This window comes from Lepidochelys kempii, chromosome 23 (genome assembly GCF_965140265.1).
Source record: "Lepidochelys kempii isolate rLepKem1 chromosome 23, rLepKem1.hap2, whole genome shotgun sequence".
Classification (NCBI taxonomy): Eukaryota; Metazoa; Chordata; order Testudines; family Cheloniidae; genus Lepidochelys; species Lepidochelys kempii.
The window spans coordinates 3,081,967-3,102,676 of record NC_133278.1 but is presented as its reverse complement, the minus strand read 5'-3'; the positions used below and the strand labels follow the sequence as shown (position 1 = coordinate 3,102,676).

At 59.4% G+C, this 20,710-nt stretch overlaps 1 protein-coding gene across 2 annotated transcripts; it reads left to right on the top strand.

Moving 5' to 3' along the window:
* Positions 1–9,826: 9,826 nt before the first annotated feature.
* Positions 9,827–20,710, top strand: LOC140902035 (cytochrome P450 2C23-like). 2 transcript variants are annotated; one of them, XM_073321645.1, is made up of 9 exons: positions 9,827–10,107; positions 10,979–11,141; positions 12,968–13,111; positions 13,608–13,768; positions 14,468–14,644; positions 17,050–17,191; positions 18,040–18,227; positions 18,743–18,884; positions 19,571–20,710. In XM_073321645.1, the coding sequence occupies exons 1-9, from the start codon at positions 9,934–9,936 to the stop codon at positions 19,756–19,758; spliced, it is 1,479 nt and encodes a 492-aa protein (XP_073177746.1). In that variant the 5' UTR covers positions 9,827–9,933; the 3' UTR covers positions 19,759–20,710. The 2 variants fall into 2 exon arrangements, with proteins under 2 accessions (XP_073177746.1, XP_073177745.1); XM_073321644.1 differs by having other exon boundaries at positions 9,830–10,107; positions 12,962–13,111.

Below are 20,710 nucleotides of genomic sequence, written 5' to 3'. Positions count from 1 at the left end.
CCCCACTCCTCTCCCACAGCCAGTATGGAACCCAGGCACCCTGACTCCCAGTCTTCCCCCCCCCCCATCCCCAACCACTAGACCCCACTGCCCTCCCGGTGCCAGGGATGGAACCCAGGAGTCCTTCTAGTGTGCCAGCTTTGATGGGTCTTCCCCTCTCAGCCATTCCCACGCCCGGCTGCTCAAAGGACGGAACAGCACTAGCTCCAGAGAGAGAGATTCTCCACCCAGGCCCCGCGCCCCCAGCAAACCTCACCCTCATGCCTCGCACAGCAGAGTTTCGCCCCAGGCCGCGAGTTTCCCCTTTCAACTAAAAAAACCCACAACAACCAAGGCCGCCTGGAAAGCAAAGGTCTGGCCGTGTTCTCGGCAGGGCTGGGGGCACAGCCAACCCCAGGTGGAAACAGAGCCCAACCCGGAAACAGTTGCCGATTTCCTTGCAGGGTTGGTGTGGCTTTCCAGGCTCTGTGGAATGCAAAAGCTGGTCTCCTCCAGCAGCAGAAGTTGGCCCAGTAAAGGCCACTCCTCGTCGCTGGGTGTCCGCTCCTTGGTGGCGCCGTGTCTGAGCTGGAAGCAGGGAGAAGGAGCTGGCGGGAGGGTGAGTTGTTCCAGAGATATCCCATGCGGATCCCAGCGCAGATCCAGATTTAGTGAGACACCACCCAGTTAGCTACACCCACTGGCCGATTGCGAAGCAAAAGCGACACCGCGTGATGTCGCTCGCCAGTGGAACTCACCGCCGCAAGGTTCTGAAAGATGGGAGGAAGGGTTGGCCTGGAAGTCTAGACTGGAGCTGGGCGGGAGCTGGGTTTTCCCGTCCAGTGGAAAGTTTTCAATGCAGCAGAAGATTTTGCCAGCCCCTGTGTCAAAACCGTTTGCGAACTGAAAACAATGTATTGGGGGCCGACTGTTTCGTTTCAATTCTGACCCTGTCTATTTTAGTCTGATTACTGGTACGGTTTGAAACAAAGTTGTTTCCAGCCGGGAAAGTGGCAATTGGCCCTTTCCCGGGAAACGCTGCAATTTCGATAAACCCTCATTTCCCGACAAAACAAGCAGCTCTAGTTAGGAGATCTCGGGTCTGTTCCTAGAGCTTTGCGTGCCCTTGGGTATGTCACTTCATCTTTCTGGGGCTCCTCTGGAAGACGGGAAACAATCCTTCCCTTGCCTATTTCAGCTGGGGGCACGTTCTGGACGTAAGACGCCGAGGTAGATGGACCCCTGAGGCCACCTGAGGCACTAACAGGGGGTGGAATGAGAAGTGCAGGGAGAGACTGGTGGAGTTGCCAGGGGTCGGTTAGTTACTAGCCATGCCTAGCTGGCCCCCTTTACTGTAACGGGGGAAACTGAGGCACAGAGAGGGGGCGGGACTAGCCCAGGGTTGCCCAGCAGCAGAGCCACAAATAGAACCCAAGTTTTAGAGTAGCCGCCGTGTTAGTCTGTATCTGCAAAAAGAACAGGAGGACTTGTGGCACCTTAGAGACTAACCAATTTATTTGAGCATGAGCTTTCGTGAGCGACAGCTCACTTCATCGGATGCATAGAATTAATAGTGAATGACAGTGACCAGAGGAAAGTGGATAGAGATTTAGGGTTTGTCTACACAGGAAAATTAATCCAGATTAAGGTCGGGTGAGAATTTAAAGCTGATTAACTGTTCCTGATTAACGCCACGGGGAGACGCTCATGTTCCGGTGACAAGGGTGCCTAGTTCCTAGTCATAGTGATTCAAAATAGACAGGGTTTGTCTACACTGGGAAACTGATTCAGATTCTAGGTCAGGAGCGAACATAAAGCAGGACAGTTATTCAGGAATCGCTCCAGCGGCCGAGCCCCCAGGGCGACTGGAGGGGGGTGAATGATGCCTCTTGATTAGGACTGTTTATATTGTGCTTTTTGCCGTGGAAATCGGAAATTTTTTGCCGTGGAAATCGGGTTTCATGTTTCTCTCCGGTTCTCCCCAGAGCCAGCAGCTCAAGCCCCGGTCAGTTCTCGGTCCACGCAGCCCGGAGCTGCAGGGATTGCGGTTTAATTAAACTCTACGTCCTGCTTAGTCATTAGTTACTTGTTGCAGACATTTATCCTTGTCCGAGGCTCCGGGGCCTGCAGAGGTGTCCGTGCCGGAGCCGCAGCCGCATGCAACTCCGGGGCCACAAGGTCTCCCGGAGCCGGGTTGAAATGGTAGCGCGACGCTTGCTGAACCTGCCCTAATGGCTTTGCGGCACTAGGGGGCCCTGTGCTGCAGGAAGTGGGGCAGCGGCTCGCCCCCCTTAACTCCACCACCCCAGTGGGGCACTAGGGGGCGCTGTGCTGCAGGCCAGTAGGGGGTGCTCTGCCCTGGCAGTCAGGGCTGGTCCCAATGCCCCAGTGTGGCGTTAGGGGGCGCTGTGCTGCAGGAAGTGGGGCAGTGAGGCGGTAGGGGGCACTCTCCCCTGACAGTCAGCGCTGCCCCCAACACCTCAGTGTGGCACTAGGGGGCGCTGTGCTACAGGGAGCAGGGCGCCAGTAGGGGGCGCGCTCCCCTGGCAGTCAGGGCTGACCCCAGTGCCCCATCGTGCCGCACACGGGCGACGGGCGTCTGAAGTGCCCACAATCCCCGTGACACCCAAAACTGGGGTGTTCGCTGTCTCTGGCCCTCAAACCGTGCGTGGGCCTCGTCCCCAGAGCCGGGTGTTACCATCAAATCCTTGTTACGCTTCGAAAGCTGCCGAAAGCCCTCGGCTGAATTCCGGATTCTCCTTCGCTCCCTCTCTTGTCACCGCTCCACCCCAGAAGAGGCTGCATTTGAGCACTCCCTGGCTGGGAAGCCTAGTGAAAGGGCCAAATGTGGCTAGATGGCCAAGGCCCTTTCCTGGCCGCGTCCTCAGTCATCCAGCTGGGGTTGTTCTTGGGCATCACACCAGCAACCAAGCCCGAGGCCCCATTGCTGACACACAGTCCCCACTCCAAAGAGGCAGGAGGAGAAACTGAGGCACGGAGCGAGGCAGTGACTTGCACAAGGTCATAGAACCCAGGACTCCTAGTTCCCAGTCCGGTGGTCGCTCCACTAGGCCACGCTGCCTCTTTCTCTCACCCATGGACACATGACTCCCCTGCCAGCAGTCCTGGGGAGGGTCTCTGGGGAGCCCAGTGCCCCCCTCACCCCAAACGATCCTGTGCAGGAATCCCATGCAGAGATGCCCAACGTGCTAATTCCCCAGCCCTGCCCTCCAGCTCTACAGCCAATCACAACTCCCAATTCCCAGCCACCTGCCCCAGCTCGGGGGTGTCCCACCCAGAATACACGAGAACACGGCCATGCACACAGTTCAGGCATGTGCACGCACACTCGTGCAAAGCTCCCTGCTCACCAGCACCCCCAGCCTCGCACCCCCCACCCCATGCCCACGCCGCCTACATGGACATCTTTCTTTCTTTCTTTCTGATTGGATTTTCCTTTCTTTTTTCTTCTATTTCTCTTTTCCTCTCATTTCCTCCTCTTTCTTTGCAGTCAGACTTTTCTTTCTTTCTTTCTTTCTTTCTTTCTTTCTTTCTTTCTTTCTTTCTTTCTTTCTTTCTTTGTCTGTCTTCTCTGATTTCCTCTTCTTTCTTTCTGATTGGATTTTCCTTTCTTTTTTCTTTTATTTCTCTTTTCCTCTCATTTCCTCCTCTTTCTTTGCAGTCAGACTTTTCTTTCTTTCTTTCTTTCTTTCTTTCTTTCTTTCTTTCTTTCTTTCTTTCTTTGTCTGTCTTCTCTGATTTCCTCTTCTTTCTTTCTGATTGGATTTTCCTTTCTTTTTTCTTTTCTTTCTGTTTTCCTTTCATTTCTTCTTCTTTCTTTCTTTTTGATCAGACCTTTCTTTCTTTCTTTCTTTCTTTCTTTCTTTCTTTCTTTCTTTCTTTCTTTCTTATTGGATTTTCCTTTCTTCCTGTCTTCTTTGCCTTCTTTCTGATCAGATTGTTCTTTGTCTTTCTTTACCTCTCATTTCCTCTTCTTTCTTTCTTTTTGATCAGACTTTCCTTTCTTTCTTTCTTTCCCCCCAGACCTTGTCCATTGCTCTCCCTGCCAATCTGTCCCCCAGCTGCTGGTCTCTGGATCTGTGCTGTCAGACCAGACCACGGGTCCCATACCTAGGAGCCGGGGGAAGGGTGGTGACGAGGCCTGTCTAGCTGTGGCAGCCTCGGCCTGGGACGGTCAGGAACCTGCTGCTGTGAAATAATCAGAGCTGCCGGCACCTGTGCTCAGCAAGCTGAGCCGGGGTCACTAGGGACACAAGTTTGTGGGTTCCTCAGTGGACACGTTAGCCCGGCTGCATGGTTAGAGCATGCACCATATGGAGAAGGGGCAGCCTCCCGCTCTGTGTGTGTGTGCAGTGCCAGGAGCAGTGCCCCCCCCATCTCAGTCTGGGAGAGGAGTGGAGGCTAGTGGTTAGAGCAGGGAGTCAGGCATGTATGTGAAAGTGGGGTGCAGCGGTTAGAGCTGGGTGGGAGGAGCCAGGACTCTTGGGTTCCATCCCAGCTTTGGGAGGGGAGTGGAGTCCAGTGGTTAGTCAAGACTCCTGGGTACTGCCCGGCACAGGGGGGGCCCTGATCTCAGTCGGGGTCTGGGCGGCGCCTGGCGTGACGGGGCCCTGATCTCGGGCGGGGTCTGGGCAGCACCCAACACAGGGGGGCCCTGATCTCGGGCGGGGTCTGGGCGGTGCCGGGCGTGACGGGGCCCTGATCTCAGTCGGGGTCTGGGCAGCGCCTGGCATGATAGGGTCCTGATCTCGGGCGGGGTCTGGGCGGTGCCGGGCGTGACGGGGCCCTGATCTAAGTCGGGGTCTGGGCAGCGCCTGGCGTAACAGGGTCCTGATCTCGGTCGGGGTCTGGGCGGTGCCTGGCGTGACGGGGCCCTGATCACGGTCGGGGTCTGGGCGGAGCTTGGCACGACGGGGCCCTGATCTCAGTTGGGGTCTGGGCAGCACCCAACACAGGGGGGCCCTGATCTCAGTCGGGGTCTGGGCAGTGCCGGGCGTGACGGGGCCCTGATCTTGGGTGGGGTCTGGGCAGCGCCCGGCGCGACGGGGGGTTTGGGTCTCAGTACATCTGTCATGCACAGGCCCAGTGAGGCCAGCTGAGGCACGGATCCTTCCTCCTTCATGCCCAGAATCTCCCCTGCCTCTGCTCATTGTCAGACTCCGCTGCGCCCCCCGCCCCCAGCCATCCCGCTCTTGTAGCTCATTCTCCGGGGCCCCCACGCCACCGTCCCGCCCCCACAACGTGCCGAGCTGGCATTTCCGTGGCCTACTTTCCAAGGCAGGTTATGGCTCCCCCCAGGCGCCCCCCCAGCCCTCTCCTTTCCTACCTGACCTCAATAATTGCAGCTTCTCAGCAAGCCCTGACACCGGGGCTGCGACAGGCTGCCCCCAGCCCTGGTCCTGGGGCTGCTGGCAGCTGACTGCCTGGGGCTGGGATTAACCTCAGTTACTCTGTCATTTCATAGGCCCTTTTTTCCCTTCTGATCCCCTCTTTGTTCGAATCCTTGGAGCTTTCGTTCCCCGCCCCCGAGAGTTCCCTGCCTCTTGGACATGAAGGAACAACGCCAGCCCCCCTGTGCAGGGCCTGTGGGAAGAAGGGAGGGGAGGGGAAACTGAGGCACAGGGAGGAGGAAGAGCACAAAGGAGTCTCTGGGAAAGTCAGGGGTGGAACCCAGGAGTCTTGGTTCCCAGCCCCAACTATCAGACCCACCTTGTTCCTGGGCTGGAGGGCACCCCCAGCCTGGATTCATCACAAGGGACACGAGCATTCATCACAACCGAGCAAACGGGAGGGTGGGGCTGTGGGTCAGGAGCGAGGGGCTCCGGCAGAGCTGTGGGGAGAGCCCAGGGCTGGGCGAGCAGGGGGCTGCGGGTCAGGAGTGAGGGGCACTGGAGCTTGGAGCAAGGAGCCCAGGGCTGACCCTTATCCCAGACAGACCACTCCCTGTGGGGTGCGAGTCCCGATCGCCCCCCAACTCCCAAGCAATCTGGGACACAGCCTCCCCTCCCCCACTCCCCCAGCCTCTGCCACTCTTTCATTAACATCTAATTAGTTACTCATTAAGAGTCCCAAAGGCCTGCAGGAGGGGAGTGGGGGAGGACCTGCAAATTAATCTCCCAGGCTATTAATGGGTGCCGGGATAGGGGAGGGGTGGGGGGATGCAGTGCTTCCCAAAACCAACCTGGCTGGGCCAGGGAGAGCGGGACACCCCCAGGCAGAGGCAGACAGATGGACCAGGAGGTCCCAGGCCAAGGTCCAGGCCGGGGCAGCGGGGAACCGGGAATCTTGCTGAGTTCAGGGGTTTTCGGGCTGAGCCGTGGCTGCGGGGAGGGGAGGCAGGAGGATCTGGGAGGGTTTGTCCATCTGTCCATCTACAAGGGGACTTTCTGGCTCCTGAGCAGCCTTAGAGCCCTCCAGGTCCCTGCCCCCAGGAGTCTGATTTATCTGACGGCCAGCAATTAGGGATGGAGCCGGTGACCCCCATCTCTGCTGCCCCCGGCCGCTAGCCCAGCCATCAGGTCCCACCCAGCTCTGCCAGTGCCCCTCACTCCCGACCCGCAGCCCCTGCTAGCCCAGCTCTGGGGGGCCCCAGCAGAGAGAGGTGGGGAGCCGGCTTTGTAGGGGGAAAGCTGCACAGACTCCCCTGGGACAGATTGGATGGCGACAGCCCCCCCGGCCCCCCTCCATCCCCTCCGCACCCACTGAGCTGTTGAACCGGCTCCCAGGGCTCTGGCTGGGGACCAGCTGCTTGGGTGCGAGTCCCAGCCGAAGCAGGAGGAGTGACACGCAACTGGGGGCCCTGCGGCCCTGCCAGGCGGCCTGCTCCCCCCACGGAGCCGGAGGACCCGCCAGCACAGCCAGGGCACCAGGGTTCTGCAGGGGCACAAGGCCCAGAGCCTCAAGGGGTTTGGGGCCCTTCAGGCCTCTTGAAATCAGGGGGAGATCAGAGCCTGGGACCTTTGACGATCTGGCCCTGTGCGCGTTATAGATGCACTGAGGGGTGCCAGCTGGGATTGGAGCCCCCCCCACCCCCGTTGTGCCGGGCGCTGCACAGACCCCAACTGGCTGCTTGGTTCTACCCCCAGCTGTGGAAGGGGAGTGGGGGCTAGTGGTTAGAGCGGGGGGCGGCCTTGGAGTCAGCGCATCACAGCCCTGGGCAAGGGATCCCTGTATAAACAGCTGCCACGCCCCACCCCAGAGGTGGCTGCATCTCAGCCCTGGGCAAGGAATCCCTGTATAAACAGCTGCCACGCCCCACCCCAGAGGTGGCTGCATCTCAGCCCTGGGCAAGGGATCCCTGTATAAACAGCTGCCACGCCCCACCCCAGAGGTGGCTGCATCTCATCCATACGCCACTCTACATTTACACGCAGCGTCTCATACGCCTTGGGACTCTTTCGGGCTGCGAGGCAGCGGTGAAATATAAGCTCATTATTATAATCCTAACAAATCAGTCAGCGGGGACCCCTGCCGGGGGAAGAGGTAAAATCCCAAGGAGAAACTTGGGACCACAGAGGATTTTCCTTCTCCTGAAGCCCTAATTTCCCCCCGCCTCTGTGCCGTGACATATAATTAAGCCACCACTGGGACGGTTCTTCCAGCCAAAAGCCGCACGCACCCTGCAGCAGGGGAGACACCAGAGCCGGGTGTCGCTCCTCCGGGAGTCTCCTCACTCTCCCCGATAGCAAAGCGGGGAGCGAAATTCACCGCCCGCCAGTTTGGCCTCAAAGAGCCGGGAGCAGGAGCTGCATTGAGCCGCTGATTCAAGCAAGGGCACTGAACAAGCAGCGAAGAGAACCCAGGAGCCCCGGCTCCGGCCCATCCCCAGCCATCTAACCACTAGTCCCCACACCCCTCCCAGAGCTGGGGATAGAACCCAGGAGTCCTGACTCCCAGCAGCCCCCGGCTCCAACCACGAGACCCCACTCCCCTCCCAGGACTGGGGATACAGCCCAGGAGTCCTGGCTCCCAGCAAGCCGCCCCCTCGCTCGCTCGCTCTAACTACTAGACTCCACTGCCCAAGCCAGGGATAGAACCCAGGAGTCCTGGCTCCCAGCCCCCCTGCTCTAACCACAAGACCCCACTCCCCTCCCAGAACCGGGAATAGAACCCAGGACTCTCCTTGATTTCAACAGACATGAGGAGCCCAATTACCCTTGAGGATCTGGGCTTTCTGCCCCTGAACAGCCCTGGCGCCTTGCCAGCTCTCCCCCCTCCACCAGCTAGAAATGCCATGTGACACCACCCCTGCCAGTGGCCCCCCCCCATGCTCTGCTCCCTGCGCGGCTGGCACCAGAGGCCTCTGCGTCCCCGGGGGCGGGCGCCACCCCGTGCCAAGTGACCTGCCCCCATCCCTTCATGCCAAGCCTCCCTGGAGGCTCTAGTCACTAAGGGGGCGCCCCACCCGGCCTTTTCTCCCCTCCCCTCTGCAGACGCAAGAGACTTCTCCTCTGCATCTTGCCCTGGTGGGTGCACCCTTGGGGAGGATGGGGGGGCTGCATCTCACATTGACCCTCCGCCCTGTGCGTGTGAGCCCCACCACTCCTCCCAGCCCCTGCTAAAGGTCAGCGTGGGGTGCCAGAGGGCCAGATCCTGCTCGGATTGACACCGGGTTAATCCAGAGTGACTCCACTCCGGGAAAGGGGGAGGGACCCTGGGGCCAGCGGGCAAGGTGTGCCCAGGCCCCCCTCCCCCAGCCCGGTGCACTACCCGGAGGGAATCAGAAGGGTCGGAGCTGCAGCCCCCCACCCACGCAGCAGCACTGGGATGGAGCGGGGGCATTGATGGGGGGGCTACTTGCTTTCCTGACGGTGCCACCGGTCTCTAGGCCTGTGGCCAGCCGCTGGGGGGCAACCTGCTTGGAGACCGACTGGCATCTCTTAGGGTGCCCGGCACACAAACACAGTCAGCACCCCTGGCCGGGGTATCTGGGCAGAACTGGGCTCCGGATCCAAATTCTGCCCCGGGTCCTCTGCAGCTGCTTGGGCTAATGGGGCAGAGCTGCAGTTTTGTGAGTGTCCCGGCCCCCTCCACTGGCCAAGTGCCCTCAATGCACCCAGCAATTCCAGAGCCCTCTGCTACCACTGAGCGCTCCCGAGTCTTGTCCCCCGCTCCCTGGTCAATAACAATCCCCGGCTGGTCTCCCCCAGCGATCTCAACCCGCTTTGCTGAGGAGCGCAGCAGTATTGTCCCCATTGCGCAGATGGGGAAACTGAGGCACAAAGGGGGGGACGAGAGGTGACTTGCCCCAGCAGACACTCCCAGTGCCAGAACTGGAAGAGAAGCTGAGACCCACTCTAACGCTCCAGCCACTAGGCCGCACCGACCCACCTGGGGAGAGATTTCTCCTCTTTAGGGCGATGGCAGCATGCCCGGGGGCGGGAGGGGCAGCCCTGCCCCGCTGCTATGGAGCTGTTCTTCCCAGGGTGCCCCCAGGGAGTGGAGAAAGCCGAGAGCCCAAAGGTCAGTGAGGGACTGTGCCAAATCTACCTGCCCCACGGGCAGCGGGGAAAGCTACATAGGACACTGGGCAGAGCGGGGCCCCTGGTGCATGACAGCGGGGATAGACCCCTCCGTGCATTGATCGCGGCCTCTAACTGTGGGGCCGAGACCACAGGGACCCACCCTTCCCAGGCTGGGGGGTGCTGGCAACAGAGGGAGTTAGGCTAGGGTCCTTTGTGGGGGGTTGCTGCAGGAATGGGAGGGGGGAGGCTGCCGGGGGCTCCAATCCACTGATGTCCTTGGTGGGCCAGCCCTGGCTGCCAGGGTCAATGTGCAATTGCTGTGGCAGGGGCCGGCCCAGCGAGTTAATTAGTGACCAGGGGGCAGCCTGCGGCTGGCTATAAGGCCCAGGGGCCGATAGCTGGGGGGCACTGCCGGACACCTCCCAAGGCAGTGGAGCAGTTTGGGCCGTGCTGACCCCAGCCAAGGAGGATGGAGCCTGGTGCCGTGTTGATCACTGGCTGCCTTCTTCTCCTCCTCTTCCTCCTCCTCTTCCGAGCCTCGTCAGGCCAGGGCCGCGGGCGCCTCCCCCCGGGGCCAGCCCCCCTGCCCCTGTTGGGGAACCTGACCCAGAACATCCTCCCGCTCTACCAATCCTACCACCGGGTAAGGAAGGGGGCTGGGCTCGGGCGCCGGGACTGGAACCCAAAAGCCAAGGCCGAAGGTAGCTCCCACTGCGGGTCTGTCCATCTGGCGTCCATCTAGCAGGCGTCTTGGTTTCTATCTGCAGGTGCAATTGAGTTACCTATTGCCCTGCACACCCCTTTATCTAGCCCCAGACCCACCCCTCTATCTAGCTCCCCGTCTCCCGGCAGCCCCTCGATCGAGCCAGCCTAAAATTGCCAACCCTCCAGGATTGTCCTGGGATCTGCAGGAATTAAAGGTTAGTTTTTAATTAAAGATTAGGTCATGTGATGAGACCTCCAGGAATACAGCCAACCAAAATTGGCAGCCTCAGGACCCATAGTGGGGGGTGGATCGGAGTGTGTGGCCAAAGCACTGAGCTGTGGCTATTCTCTGCCCCTCAGGGCCCATAGGGGGCAGATCGGGGGAGTGGACGGAGCGCAGTGAGCTGTGGCTATTCTCTGCCCCTCAGGGCCCATAGGGGGCAGATCGGGGGAGTGGACGGAGCACAGTGAGCTGTGGCTATTCTCGGCCCCCCATGACCCATAGGGGGCGGATCGGCGGCATGGCTGGAGCACACTGAGCTGTGGCTGTTCTCTGCCCCCCAGGGCCCATAGGGGGTGGATCATGAGTTACAGCCGCCCTGAGGCTGCCCTAAATTACACTGGGGGCCGGGCAGGGCACAAGCAGCACAAAAGGGCTTAAAGTTGCTTTCCCCCATCTCTGCCCTGAGTGGAAACGGAGGCTCCAGCCACCATAGGTAGAAACAACAGGGTCCCCCTAGTTCCTGATTAACTCCCTCCCATGCCCCATTTTGCTGTCTTACCCCTCCCCCTGCGATTCCCACCCCCAGCTCTGCCAGGAGTACGGCCCCATCTTCACCGTCTGGCTGGGCCCAAGGCCCGCGGTGGTGCTGTGCGGGTACGAGGTGCTGCGCGAAGCCCTGGTGGAGAACAGTGATGCATTCAGTGGGCGGGGGCCCATCCCCTTGCTCAAGGAGCTGAACCACGGCTACGGTGAGTGCGGGCTGGGGAGGGTCTCTCTGCAAAGCCCTGCCTACTGGCATCACGCTGGCTCCGCTGCCTCTGTGGCTTTGTTAACCTGTGGAACTGCCCGCCACTGGAGATTACAGCGGGCTTGTAGGAGTCAGGCAGTGTGGGCTACCAGACAGAACACTGGCCTGCTGCGTGACCTCAGGCAAGTCACTGGCACGGCACGTCCTGTGCCTCAGTTTACCCACTTTTGACATCGACAGATGGAAAGAGCCAGGGATTATCCATAGTCTATGTCAAGGGGAACATCGGGGCTGGCACCATTTTCCCTCAAAATGGGACTTTTGGGATTAAAAGCAAACAAAAATTATAATTTTGTTGGGTTTTTTTGCTTTTCCATCGCAGTGAAACTTTCTGCTTGGAATTTTAAGGGGGTGTGTGGCGGGGGTGTTGATAGAACCCTAAAAAAAATTTTAAAAGTGCACCCAACCCCCACTGCACCAAATTTGATTAGTCAGGCAATTCTTTTTCATTCTCTGTTTGCCCTCCAAGGAGAAAGCCACCTGCTTTGGCCTTTCTGTGGGGGCGAGAGGGGATGAAAACCCTCAAATAATTGTATAGAAAACCTGTGGCTTTTTTCCCCCTCTTTCCCTTACTGTTCAAAATTTTCATGGGGTGGGGGTGTCACGGAGTCCCTGGGCGATGCTCTGGACCTGCTCCCCATGAAGCCAGGCAGGACTCTGGGGCAGTCGCCTTCCTGTGAGCAGCCTGTCTGCAGGACACACAGCTCACCCGGCTTCCACCTTCCTGGGTCTGACCTCGGAGCATTCAGCCTCCTCTGCCCCTCCGGGCGCTTCCCCCAGCGAGTCCCCCCAGGCGGGGTCCTGGGGATCCCAGAGGGTCCTGCCCCCCAACTCCGCAGTCAGACGTGACTCTCAGCCAGCCAGTAAAACAGAAGGTTTATTAGACGACAGGAACATGGTCTAACACAGAGCTTGTAGGTGCAGAGAACAGGACCCCTCAGCTGGGTCCATTTTGGGGGGCAGGGAGCCAGACAACCCCGTCTGACCTTCACTCTATGTCTCCAGCCAGCCCCAAACTGAAAAACTCCCTCCAGCCCCTCCTCCTCTGGGCTTTGTCCCTTTCCCGGGCCAGGTGGTCACCAGATTCCTTTGTTCTCCAACCCTTTAGCTCTCACCTTGCAGGGGGGAAGGCCCCAGGCCATCAGTTGCCAGGAAACAGGGTGTCGGCCATTCTCTGTGTCCAGACCCCTGCACACACCTGCCCTCTAGGGCTCTGCAACGATCATACACCCTTACTCCACCCCCTAGATACTTAAGAACTGCCTAGGGGAAACTGAGGCACCCCCACACTATTCAGAGGAAACATTAAGAACAGTCCCACGTCGTCACAGGGGGACATTTCCCAATGAATCCCAGGGAGTGGCCGTTTGTGTGACCCATGCTAACCTAACGCGGTGGTTGGGGGTCTATTGGTTAGAGCCGGGAGGAGGGGCGGGGGGGGGGCTGGGAGCCAGGGCTCCTGGGTTCTATCCCCAGCATTGGGAGGGGAGTGGGTTCTAGTGGTTAGAGCAGGGGGGGATGGGAGTCAGGACTCCTGGGTTCTATTCCCAGATCTGGGAGGGGAGTGGGGTCTAGTGGTTAGAGCTGGGAGCCAGGGCTCCTGGGTTCTATCCCCAGCTTTGGGAGGGGAGCAGGGTCGAGTGGTTAGAGCAGGCACGTGGGGCTGGGAGCCAGGACTCCTGGGTTCTTTCCGCGGCTGTGGGAGGGGAGCCAGGGCCTCTGTTAACGACATTGGATGACGTCCTCATGGGGCTGTGGCAGGATTAGTAGACAGCAGTGGCGAGCGCTGGAGGCAACTCCGTCGGTTCACCCTCACCACCCTCCGGAACCTGGGCATGGGCAAGAAGCCGCTGGAGCAGCGGGTGCAGGAGGAGGCGTGGCACCTCGCCCAAGCTGTGGCTGACAAACAAGGTGAGCAGTGGCGTGCCGGATGCTGCCCCACGGGCACCGGGCAGCATCCCCCAACAGTGAGCCTCGGGCACCCACCGGCGAGTCCCGGGAGCCCTGCTCTAGAAGGGAAGTGTCCGAGTGGTTAGAGCAGGGGGGCTGGGTGCCAGGACTCCTGGGTTCTATCCCAGCTCTGGGAGGGGAGTGGGGTCTAGTGGTTAGAGCAGGGGGCTGGGAGCCAGGACACCTGGGTTCTATCCCAGCTCTGGGAGGGGAGCGGGGTCTAGTGGTTAGAGCAGGGGGCTGGGAGCCAGGACTCCTGGGTTCTATCCCAGCTCTGGGAGGGGAGTGGGGTCTAGTGGTTAGAGCAGGGGGCTGGGAGCCAGGACTCCTGGGTTCTATCCCAGCTCTGGGAGGGGAGTGGGGTCTAGTGGTTAGAGGGAGCTCCTGGGCGCTGTCTGGTTTCCCCATGTGGGTCTTGTTCCCTGCTGTCTGCTACTCCCTCCCCGCCTTGTCGCAGGGCGCCCGTTCAACCCTGTGCTCGACCTCACCCGGGCCACCGCCAATGTCATCTGCTCCGTGGTGATCGGGACCCGCTTCAGCAGCGACAACGAGGAATTCCAGGAGCTCCTGCGTCTCATCGTGTCCTACATGTGCTACTTCCGCTCCCTCCAGGCACAGGTACCCGGGGGTGGGGGGGCCCCCCGACAATCCCAGCCCCTAAACAGCAAAACAGCCGCTCGCTGGGCTGCGGCCTCCTCTCTCTGGGCCCATTCCTGAGGCCGGGACGCACCTTCGGCGGGTCGGGAATTCTTCGACAAACCGGTTTCCCCTTGGAAAACGCCGATTCCCCGGCCCTGGGTGCGGGAAAGGGCCCATTCTGGTGAATTCCCCACTTCCGAAAAACTTGTCCCCACCGGCGCGGACGGTTTTTCGAAAGGAAAAAGTTCCGGGATTTTGCGTCCAAATGACTTTTCGTTCCCAAGCCTCTGGTCATTTGTTGCAAAAGCAAACACGGACGAGGCAGGCGCCAAAAAGGACCTTTCGACGGTCCCGTGCTGGAATTTCTCTCAGCCCCAGTTTGGGTTTGTGAGGATTTGCGAGATGTCCCGATTGAGGGCAGGACATTTGTCCCGCCGCTCACCGGACGGGAAAGCCATTTCCCCAGCCAGCTCTGCTCAGCAGCCTCCGCGGGGAAACTGAGGCAGCGAGGGGCGGTGCCGGGACGCCCAGCGGATGAGTGTTAGCGGTGGGATGAGAACCCAGGGCTGCTGAATTCCAGCCCAGTGCTTTAGCCTCTCTTCTCCCTCCCTGCTATTAAACGGTCACCCCCCCCCTGCTCCATCCCATCTCTCTGCTCCCCCCCCGGCCCCCCCCCAGCTGTACAATACCTTCCCAGGTATCATGCACTTCCTGCCCGGCCAGCACTGGCGGATATTCAGGGAATACAAGCACATCAAAAACTTCATCCAGGCCCAGGTGGCATCCCATCAGCGCAGCCTGGACCCCAGCGCCCCCCGCGACCTCATTGACTGCTTCCTCCTGCAGCAGGCCAAGGTGAGGGGCGTCCCGGGGGGCAGGAGGAGTCAGCGCCCAGTGAGCGGCGGGGTAGACGGCGGGGGAGGGGACCGCGGCTGGAATTCAGTCCCATTGATTGGGGGGGGCAGGGGGGTTGATGGGATCCTGCAGCTAGATTCCCATAGATACAAACACCCCCACCCATCCCTCTGCCCACCCCTCAACGCACACACCACCACCCATCCCCCCCCCACACACCCTACCCATCCCCCCATCCATCCCCATGGACACCCCTCTAACCACGCAGCCCCACCCATCCCTCCACATACACACACACCCATCCCCCCACCCATCCCCATGAACACCCCTCAACCCATCCATCCCCCCACCCATCCCCATCACCCCTCAACCCCTCCACCCATCCCCCCACCCATCCCCATGGACACCCCTCAACTCACACACCTTCCACCCATCCCCTCACCCATCCCCCCATCCATCCCCATGGACACCCCTCAACCCCCTCCACCCATCCCCCCACCCATCCCCATGGACACCCCTCAACTCACACACCTTCCACCCATCCCCTCACCCATCCCCCCATCCATCCCCATGAACACCCCTCAACCCATCCATCCCCCCACCCATCCCCATGGACACCCCTCAACTCACACATCTTCCACCCATCCCCTCACCCATCCCTCATCCATCCCATGGACACCCCTCTAACCACGCAGCCCCACCCATCCCTCCACATACACACACACCCATCCCCCCACCCATCCCCATGAACACCCCTCAACCCCCTCCACCCATCCCCCACCCATCCCCGTGGACACCCCTCTAACCATGCAGCCCCACCCATCTCTCCACATACACACACCCATCCCCCCATCCATCCCCATGAACACCCCTCAACCCATCCATCCCCCCACCCATCCCCATGGACACCCCTCAACCCATCCATCCCCCCACCCATCCCCATGGACACCCCTCAACCCCCTCCATCCATCCCCCCACCCATCCCCATGGACACCCCTCAACCCACCCCCCACCCATCCCCCCATCCATCTCTATGGACACCCCTCAACCCACACATCCTCCACGCATTCCCCCACCCATCCCTTCATCCTCATAGACACCCCTAACCACCCATCCCTCCAACCCCAGACATCTCTATCCACCCACACGTCTATCCACCAATCCTCCACCCATCCCCAGACACACCCCTCTGTCTATCTAGCCAGTCCCTGACCCTACACTGGTCACCCTATTTCCAGTAGGGATAAGGAGGTTTTAGTACCATTATACAAGGCACTGGTGAGACCTCACCTGGAATACTGGGTGCAGTTCTGGTCTCCATGTTTAAGAAAGATGAATTCAAACTGGAACAGGTACAGAGAAGGGCTACTAGGATGATCCGAGGAATGGAAAACTTGTCTTATGAAAGGAGACTCAGGGAGCTTGGCTTGTTTAGCCTAACTAAAAGAAGGTTGAGGGGAGATATGATTGCTCTCTATAAATATATCAGAGGTATAAATACCAGAGAGGGAGAGGAATTATTTAAACTCAGTACCAATGTGGACACAAGAACAAATGGACAAAAACTGGCCACCAGGAAGTTTAGACTTGAAATTAGATGAAGGTTTCTAACCGTCAGAGGAGTGAAGTTTTGGAATAGCCTTCTAAGGAAAGCAGTGGGGGCAAAAGATCTATCTGGCTTTAAGATTAAACTCGATAAGTTTATGGAGGAGATGATATGATGGGATAACATGGTTTTGATAATTAAATATTCATGGTAAATAGCCCAATGGCCTGTGATGGGTTATTAGATGGGGTAAGATCTGAGTTACCAGGAAAGAATTTTCTGTAGTATCTGGCTGATGAATCTTGCCATATGCTCAGGGTTTAGCTGATCGCCATATTTGGGGTCGGGAAGGAATTTTCCTCCAGGACAGATTGGAAGGCCCTGGAGGTTTTTCGCCTTCCTCTGTAGCATGGGGCAGGGTCACTTGCTGGAGGATTCTCTGCTCCTTGAAGTCTTTAAACTACGATTTGAAGACTTCAATAGCACAGATATAGGTGTGAGGTTTTTTTTTGTAGGAGTGGGTGGGTGAAATTCTGTGGCCTGCGTTGTGCAGGAGGTCAGACTAGATGATCATAATGGTCCCTTCTGACCTAAATATCTATGAATCTATGAATCTATTACCTCTACGTAGACTCAGGCTGTCTCTCCTCCAGCTCTGATTCCTGCCCCAATGCTCATTCCTCCCAGCCCCCTGGAGCCAGGCCAACCGTCCCTCCATCTCCCCAAGGCCGGGGACAGGGAGCCTGGCAGCCTTTGGCCGGGCAGCATTGGCTGGCGGAGGGCACCCCTTGACCCCAGCTTGCGGGGAGGAGTGGGATTGTGCCTCACCGGGGTCCCCCCACCCTCGGCCCTGTGCTAGGAGCAAGGGAAGGAGCAGACAGAGTTTGAGGATGAGAACCTGACGGCGCTGGCCAACTCCCTGTTCATCGCCGGCATGGAGACCACCAGCAACACCGTCTACTTTGCCCTGCTGGTGCTCAGCAAGTTCCCGGACATGCAAGGTGGGTGCAAGTGGCCGAGACACGCTGGCTCCCTCCCCCGGCCCATCCCCAGGGGGCCGTGCGGGGGGGCCCTGCGGATAATCCCCAACGCTCCCTGCCTGGGGGACCCCAGCTGGCACCATACAGAGGGCTCCATCCTCAGGCAGGCGGGGGCTCCTCCGGGCTGCTCTGACAGCAATAAAAGGGTCTCAAAAGGAGGGGGACCGCCCCCCGCCCCGAGGATCCCACCCTTCCATCCCTCACTTGGGGGGCCACCCCAGCCAGGGTGAAGCAGATGCAAGGACCCTGCTCCCAGTCACCCAGGGCCCAGAGGGGGCGGCTCAGGGGCATGGCCAGAGCACGCTGTGCTGTGGCTATTCTCTGCCCCCCCTAGGGCCCATGGGGGCGTCCTATGAATTAGAGCAGCCCTGAGGTTGCTCTGTATTACATCGGGCACTGGGCAAAGGGGAGAACAAAGGGGACTTACAGCCCCCCCATCCCAGTCCCGAGAGCAGGGTGTGGGAGACAAGAAGAGGGTCCAAGGAGTGAGAAGGAGGCATAGGGGAGAGGGTGCAGGGGAAGAGCCCCCAGCCAGGCAGGAGGGAGGGAAGAAGGAGGTAGGACCTCTGCCCCTCCCACCCCCACTCCCGATCCATCATGGGGAGGCCAACCAGCGTGGGGGAGGGCAGAAAAAGTGATGCAAAGGATCCTGGGAAAAGTGTTACTGTCTGGAAGGGGGGCTGGCCATAGAGGGTGGGGGTATGGGTGAGAAGGGGAGGCTGGCTAAGGAAGGAAGTGGGGGGGAGGAACACACATGGGGGGAGCCCCCCCTTCCCTGGTGTCCCAGGACCACACGTGTCTCCTTGCAGCGCGGGTGCACGGGGAGCTGGACAGGGTGGTGGGCAGGGCCCGGCCCCCAGCCCTGGAGGACCGGCTACAGCTGCCCTACACCAACGCCGTGCTTCATGAACTCCAACGCTACCTCGACCTGGTGCCCATGAGCCTGCCACACGCCACCACCTGCCCAACCTCCTTCCGGGGGTACCTCATCCCACAGGTGAGACACACACGCCCCCCTCCCCCAGCCAGTGCTGGCCCCAATGCGGCGCGGGAGGGTGGGGGGGTCACTGGCCCAGCTCTAGCTGAGGAAATGCCCCCCTGCCCCCCTTATAACTTTCACTTCCCCATGCTGCTGTGCCACTAAACTGCGGCTGCGTCCCATCCCAGAGGTGGCTACATCTCAGCACCAAGCAAGGGATGCCTGGGCAAGCAGCGGCCCCGTCCCACCCCAGAGGTGGCTGCCTTTCAGTGGTGGGAGAAGGGATCCCCTAGCCAGCTTGGTGATGAAATGTTATGTGGCCAGCACAGGAGCAGGACATTCTGGATTCTCCTCCCTGCTCTGCTGTCCATTGTGTGACCTCGGGCCCGTCCCTTACCTGCCCCGTGCCTCAGTTTCCCTCTTTGGGAAAGGGACATAGCGACCCCTTGGGGCTATTATTTTCTTTCCAGTCCTATTGCCGTAAAATGCCTAAAACCTCACACTGTCAGTATCTTGTCCCCGTCGCCCCCCAGGGTACGACCATCATCCCTCTCCTAGCCTCGGTGCACTTCGACCCAGCCAGCTGGGAGACCCCGGAGGATTTTAACCCGGGTCATTTCTTAGATGAGAACGGAGCATTCAGGAAGAGAGACACGGCCATGCCCTTCTCTGCAGGTAATGGGGACACGGGTTCGCCTCCCATCTCTCTCGTGTGCGTTCACACAGAGCAGGGCTCAGCCCTTCTAGCAGGGGGCAGCAGGGACAGGGACACCCCCCCGCCCCCGCAGGGCTCAGCAAGCAGGAGAGATGGCAGAGGCTCAGGGCCGTTTCAGTTCTGAACAAAGACCCATGCAAAGGCCTTGCCAGCCTCTCGCCTGACCTATGACCAGGGGGAGCAGCCTCGGGGATTTCAGCGGGTGAGAGCGTCACTACTGGGTCCTGCTCCGGGCGCGTACAACAGAACACAGCTGCACCCTGGGGCAGGGACTCAGGACACCTGGGTTCTATCCCCTGCTCTGCCAGGTGACCTGAGGCAAGTCATTTCCCCCCGCTCTGTGCCTCAGTTCCCCCCCCCCCCACATTGCCTGTTTCAACTGGGCACTCGCTGGGGCAGGGGCTGCCTTTTAAAACCGCCGTTCCCCCTTGGAGAGGGGACCGAGAAGAGCCCTTAAAAGGCCCCGCGGGCTGGAGAAAAGGCGAAATGGGAAGAGATTGAGCGTCTCCGAAAGAGGCAACTTGCCCCTGGCATTCGAAGCTCCTTCTCAGGGGCTGCTGCAGTTCCCAGCTGCTGGCTGGAGGCAGGGCCCCGAGCGGCACCAAGAGACCCAACCAACGGGCATGTCCTCTTGTCCCCCCTCCAGGGAAGCGCATGTGTCCCGGCGAAGGGCTGGCCAAGGCGGAGATCTTCCTGTTCATAACCACCCTGCTGCAGAGCTTCACCCTGGAGCTGCTCACGGACCCCAGGGCCATCGACTTGGCCTTGCTGCGGAGGGTTTTCCGGGGCCAGGGCCTCACCTACAAGCTCCGTGCCATCCCACGCCCAGCATAGAGCGGGGCAGGGCAGGAAGAGGCCAGACCCAGATGTCTTCCATGCTGGGGTCCCTGGAGTCACATCAGTCCCTCTGGGCCAGCTCCTGATCTCATTTACACTGTGGTGTACATCCAGAGTAACTCTCCTTTCACACCAGTGCTCCCGGGGCCAGCTCCTGATCTCATTTACACTGTGGTGTACATCCAGAGTAACTCTCCTTTCCCATTAATGCTCCCGGGGCCAGCTCCTGATCTCATTTACACTCTGGTGCACATCCAGAGCGACTCTCCTGTCCCATTAATGCTCCCGGGGCCAGCTCCTGATCTCATTTACACTGTGGTGCACTTCCAGAGTCACTGTCCTTTCACACCAAGTCTCTCTCCTTTCACACCAATGCTGCCAGGGCCAGATCCTGATCTCATTTTCACTGTGGGGTAAATACTCCACTGACTTCACTGGAGTAGGAACCAGACTGAAATCGCGTGTAAATCTGGAACACCTTCCTGGATGGCAGCGGAGTCACTCTGAAGTGACTGAGATCAGAATCTGCCTTTGTGAATTCAGATCTACACACCCATGATGCGCAGGCTAGCACGCAGCTGTTCCGGGCTGGAGCTTGGCCCCCTGAGTTCTAATCCTGTCCCTAACACTGGCCTGCTTGGGCAAGTCACAGCTTGGCTCGGTGCCTCAGTTTCCCCTCCCTAATAATTAACTAACCCCAAGGATCATTAACCCTGGCACTGCTAGGTTGTGGTCAGCACCTTTGAACCTGCTTTTCCTAGTGCTGAATTCTTCTGCATGTGTTTCCCTGAGAGCCATCCTCAGCGCTCAGCCATGGTTTCTCTGTCTCACACATGCTGTCTGCTCGTAGTTCGCTTGTAGAAATGCCCTGGGGGGTGTATCTCAGCATTGCTGCTCACTGCGCTTCCAGAAAATTGACTGACACAATGAACGGAAGAAAAGACCAGAA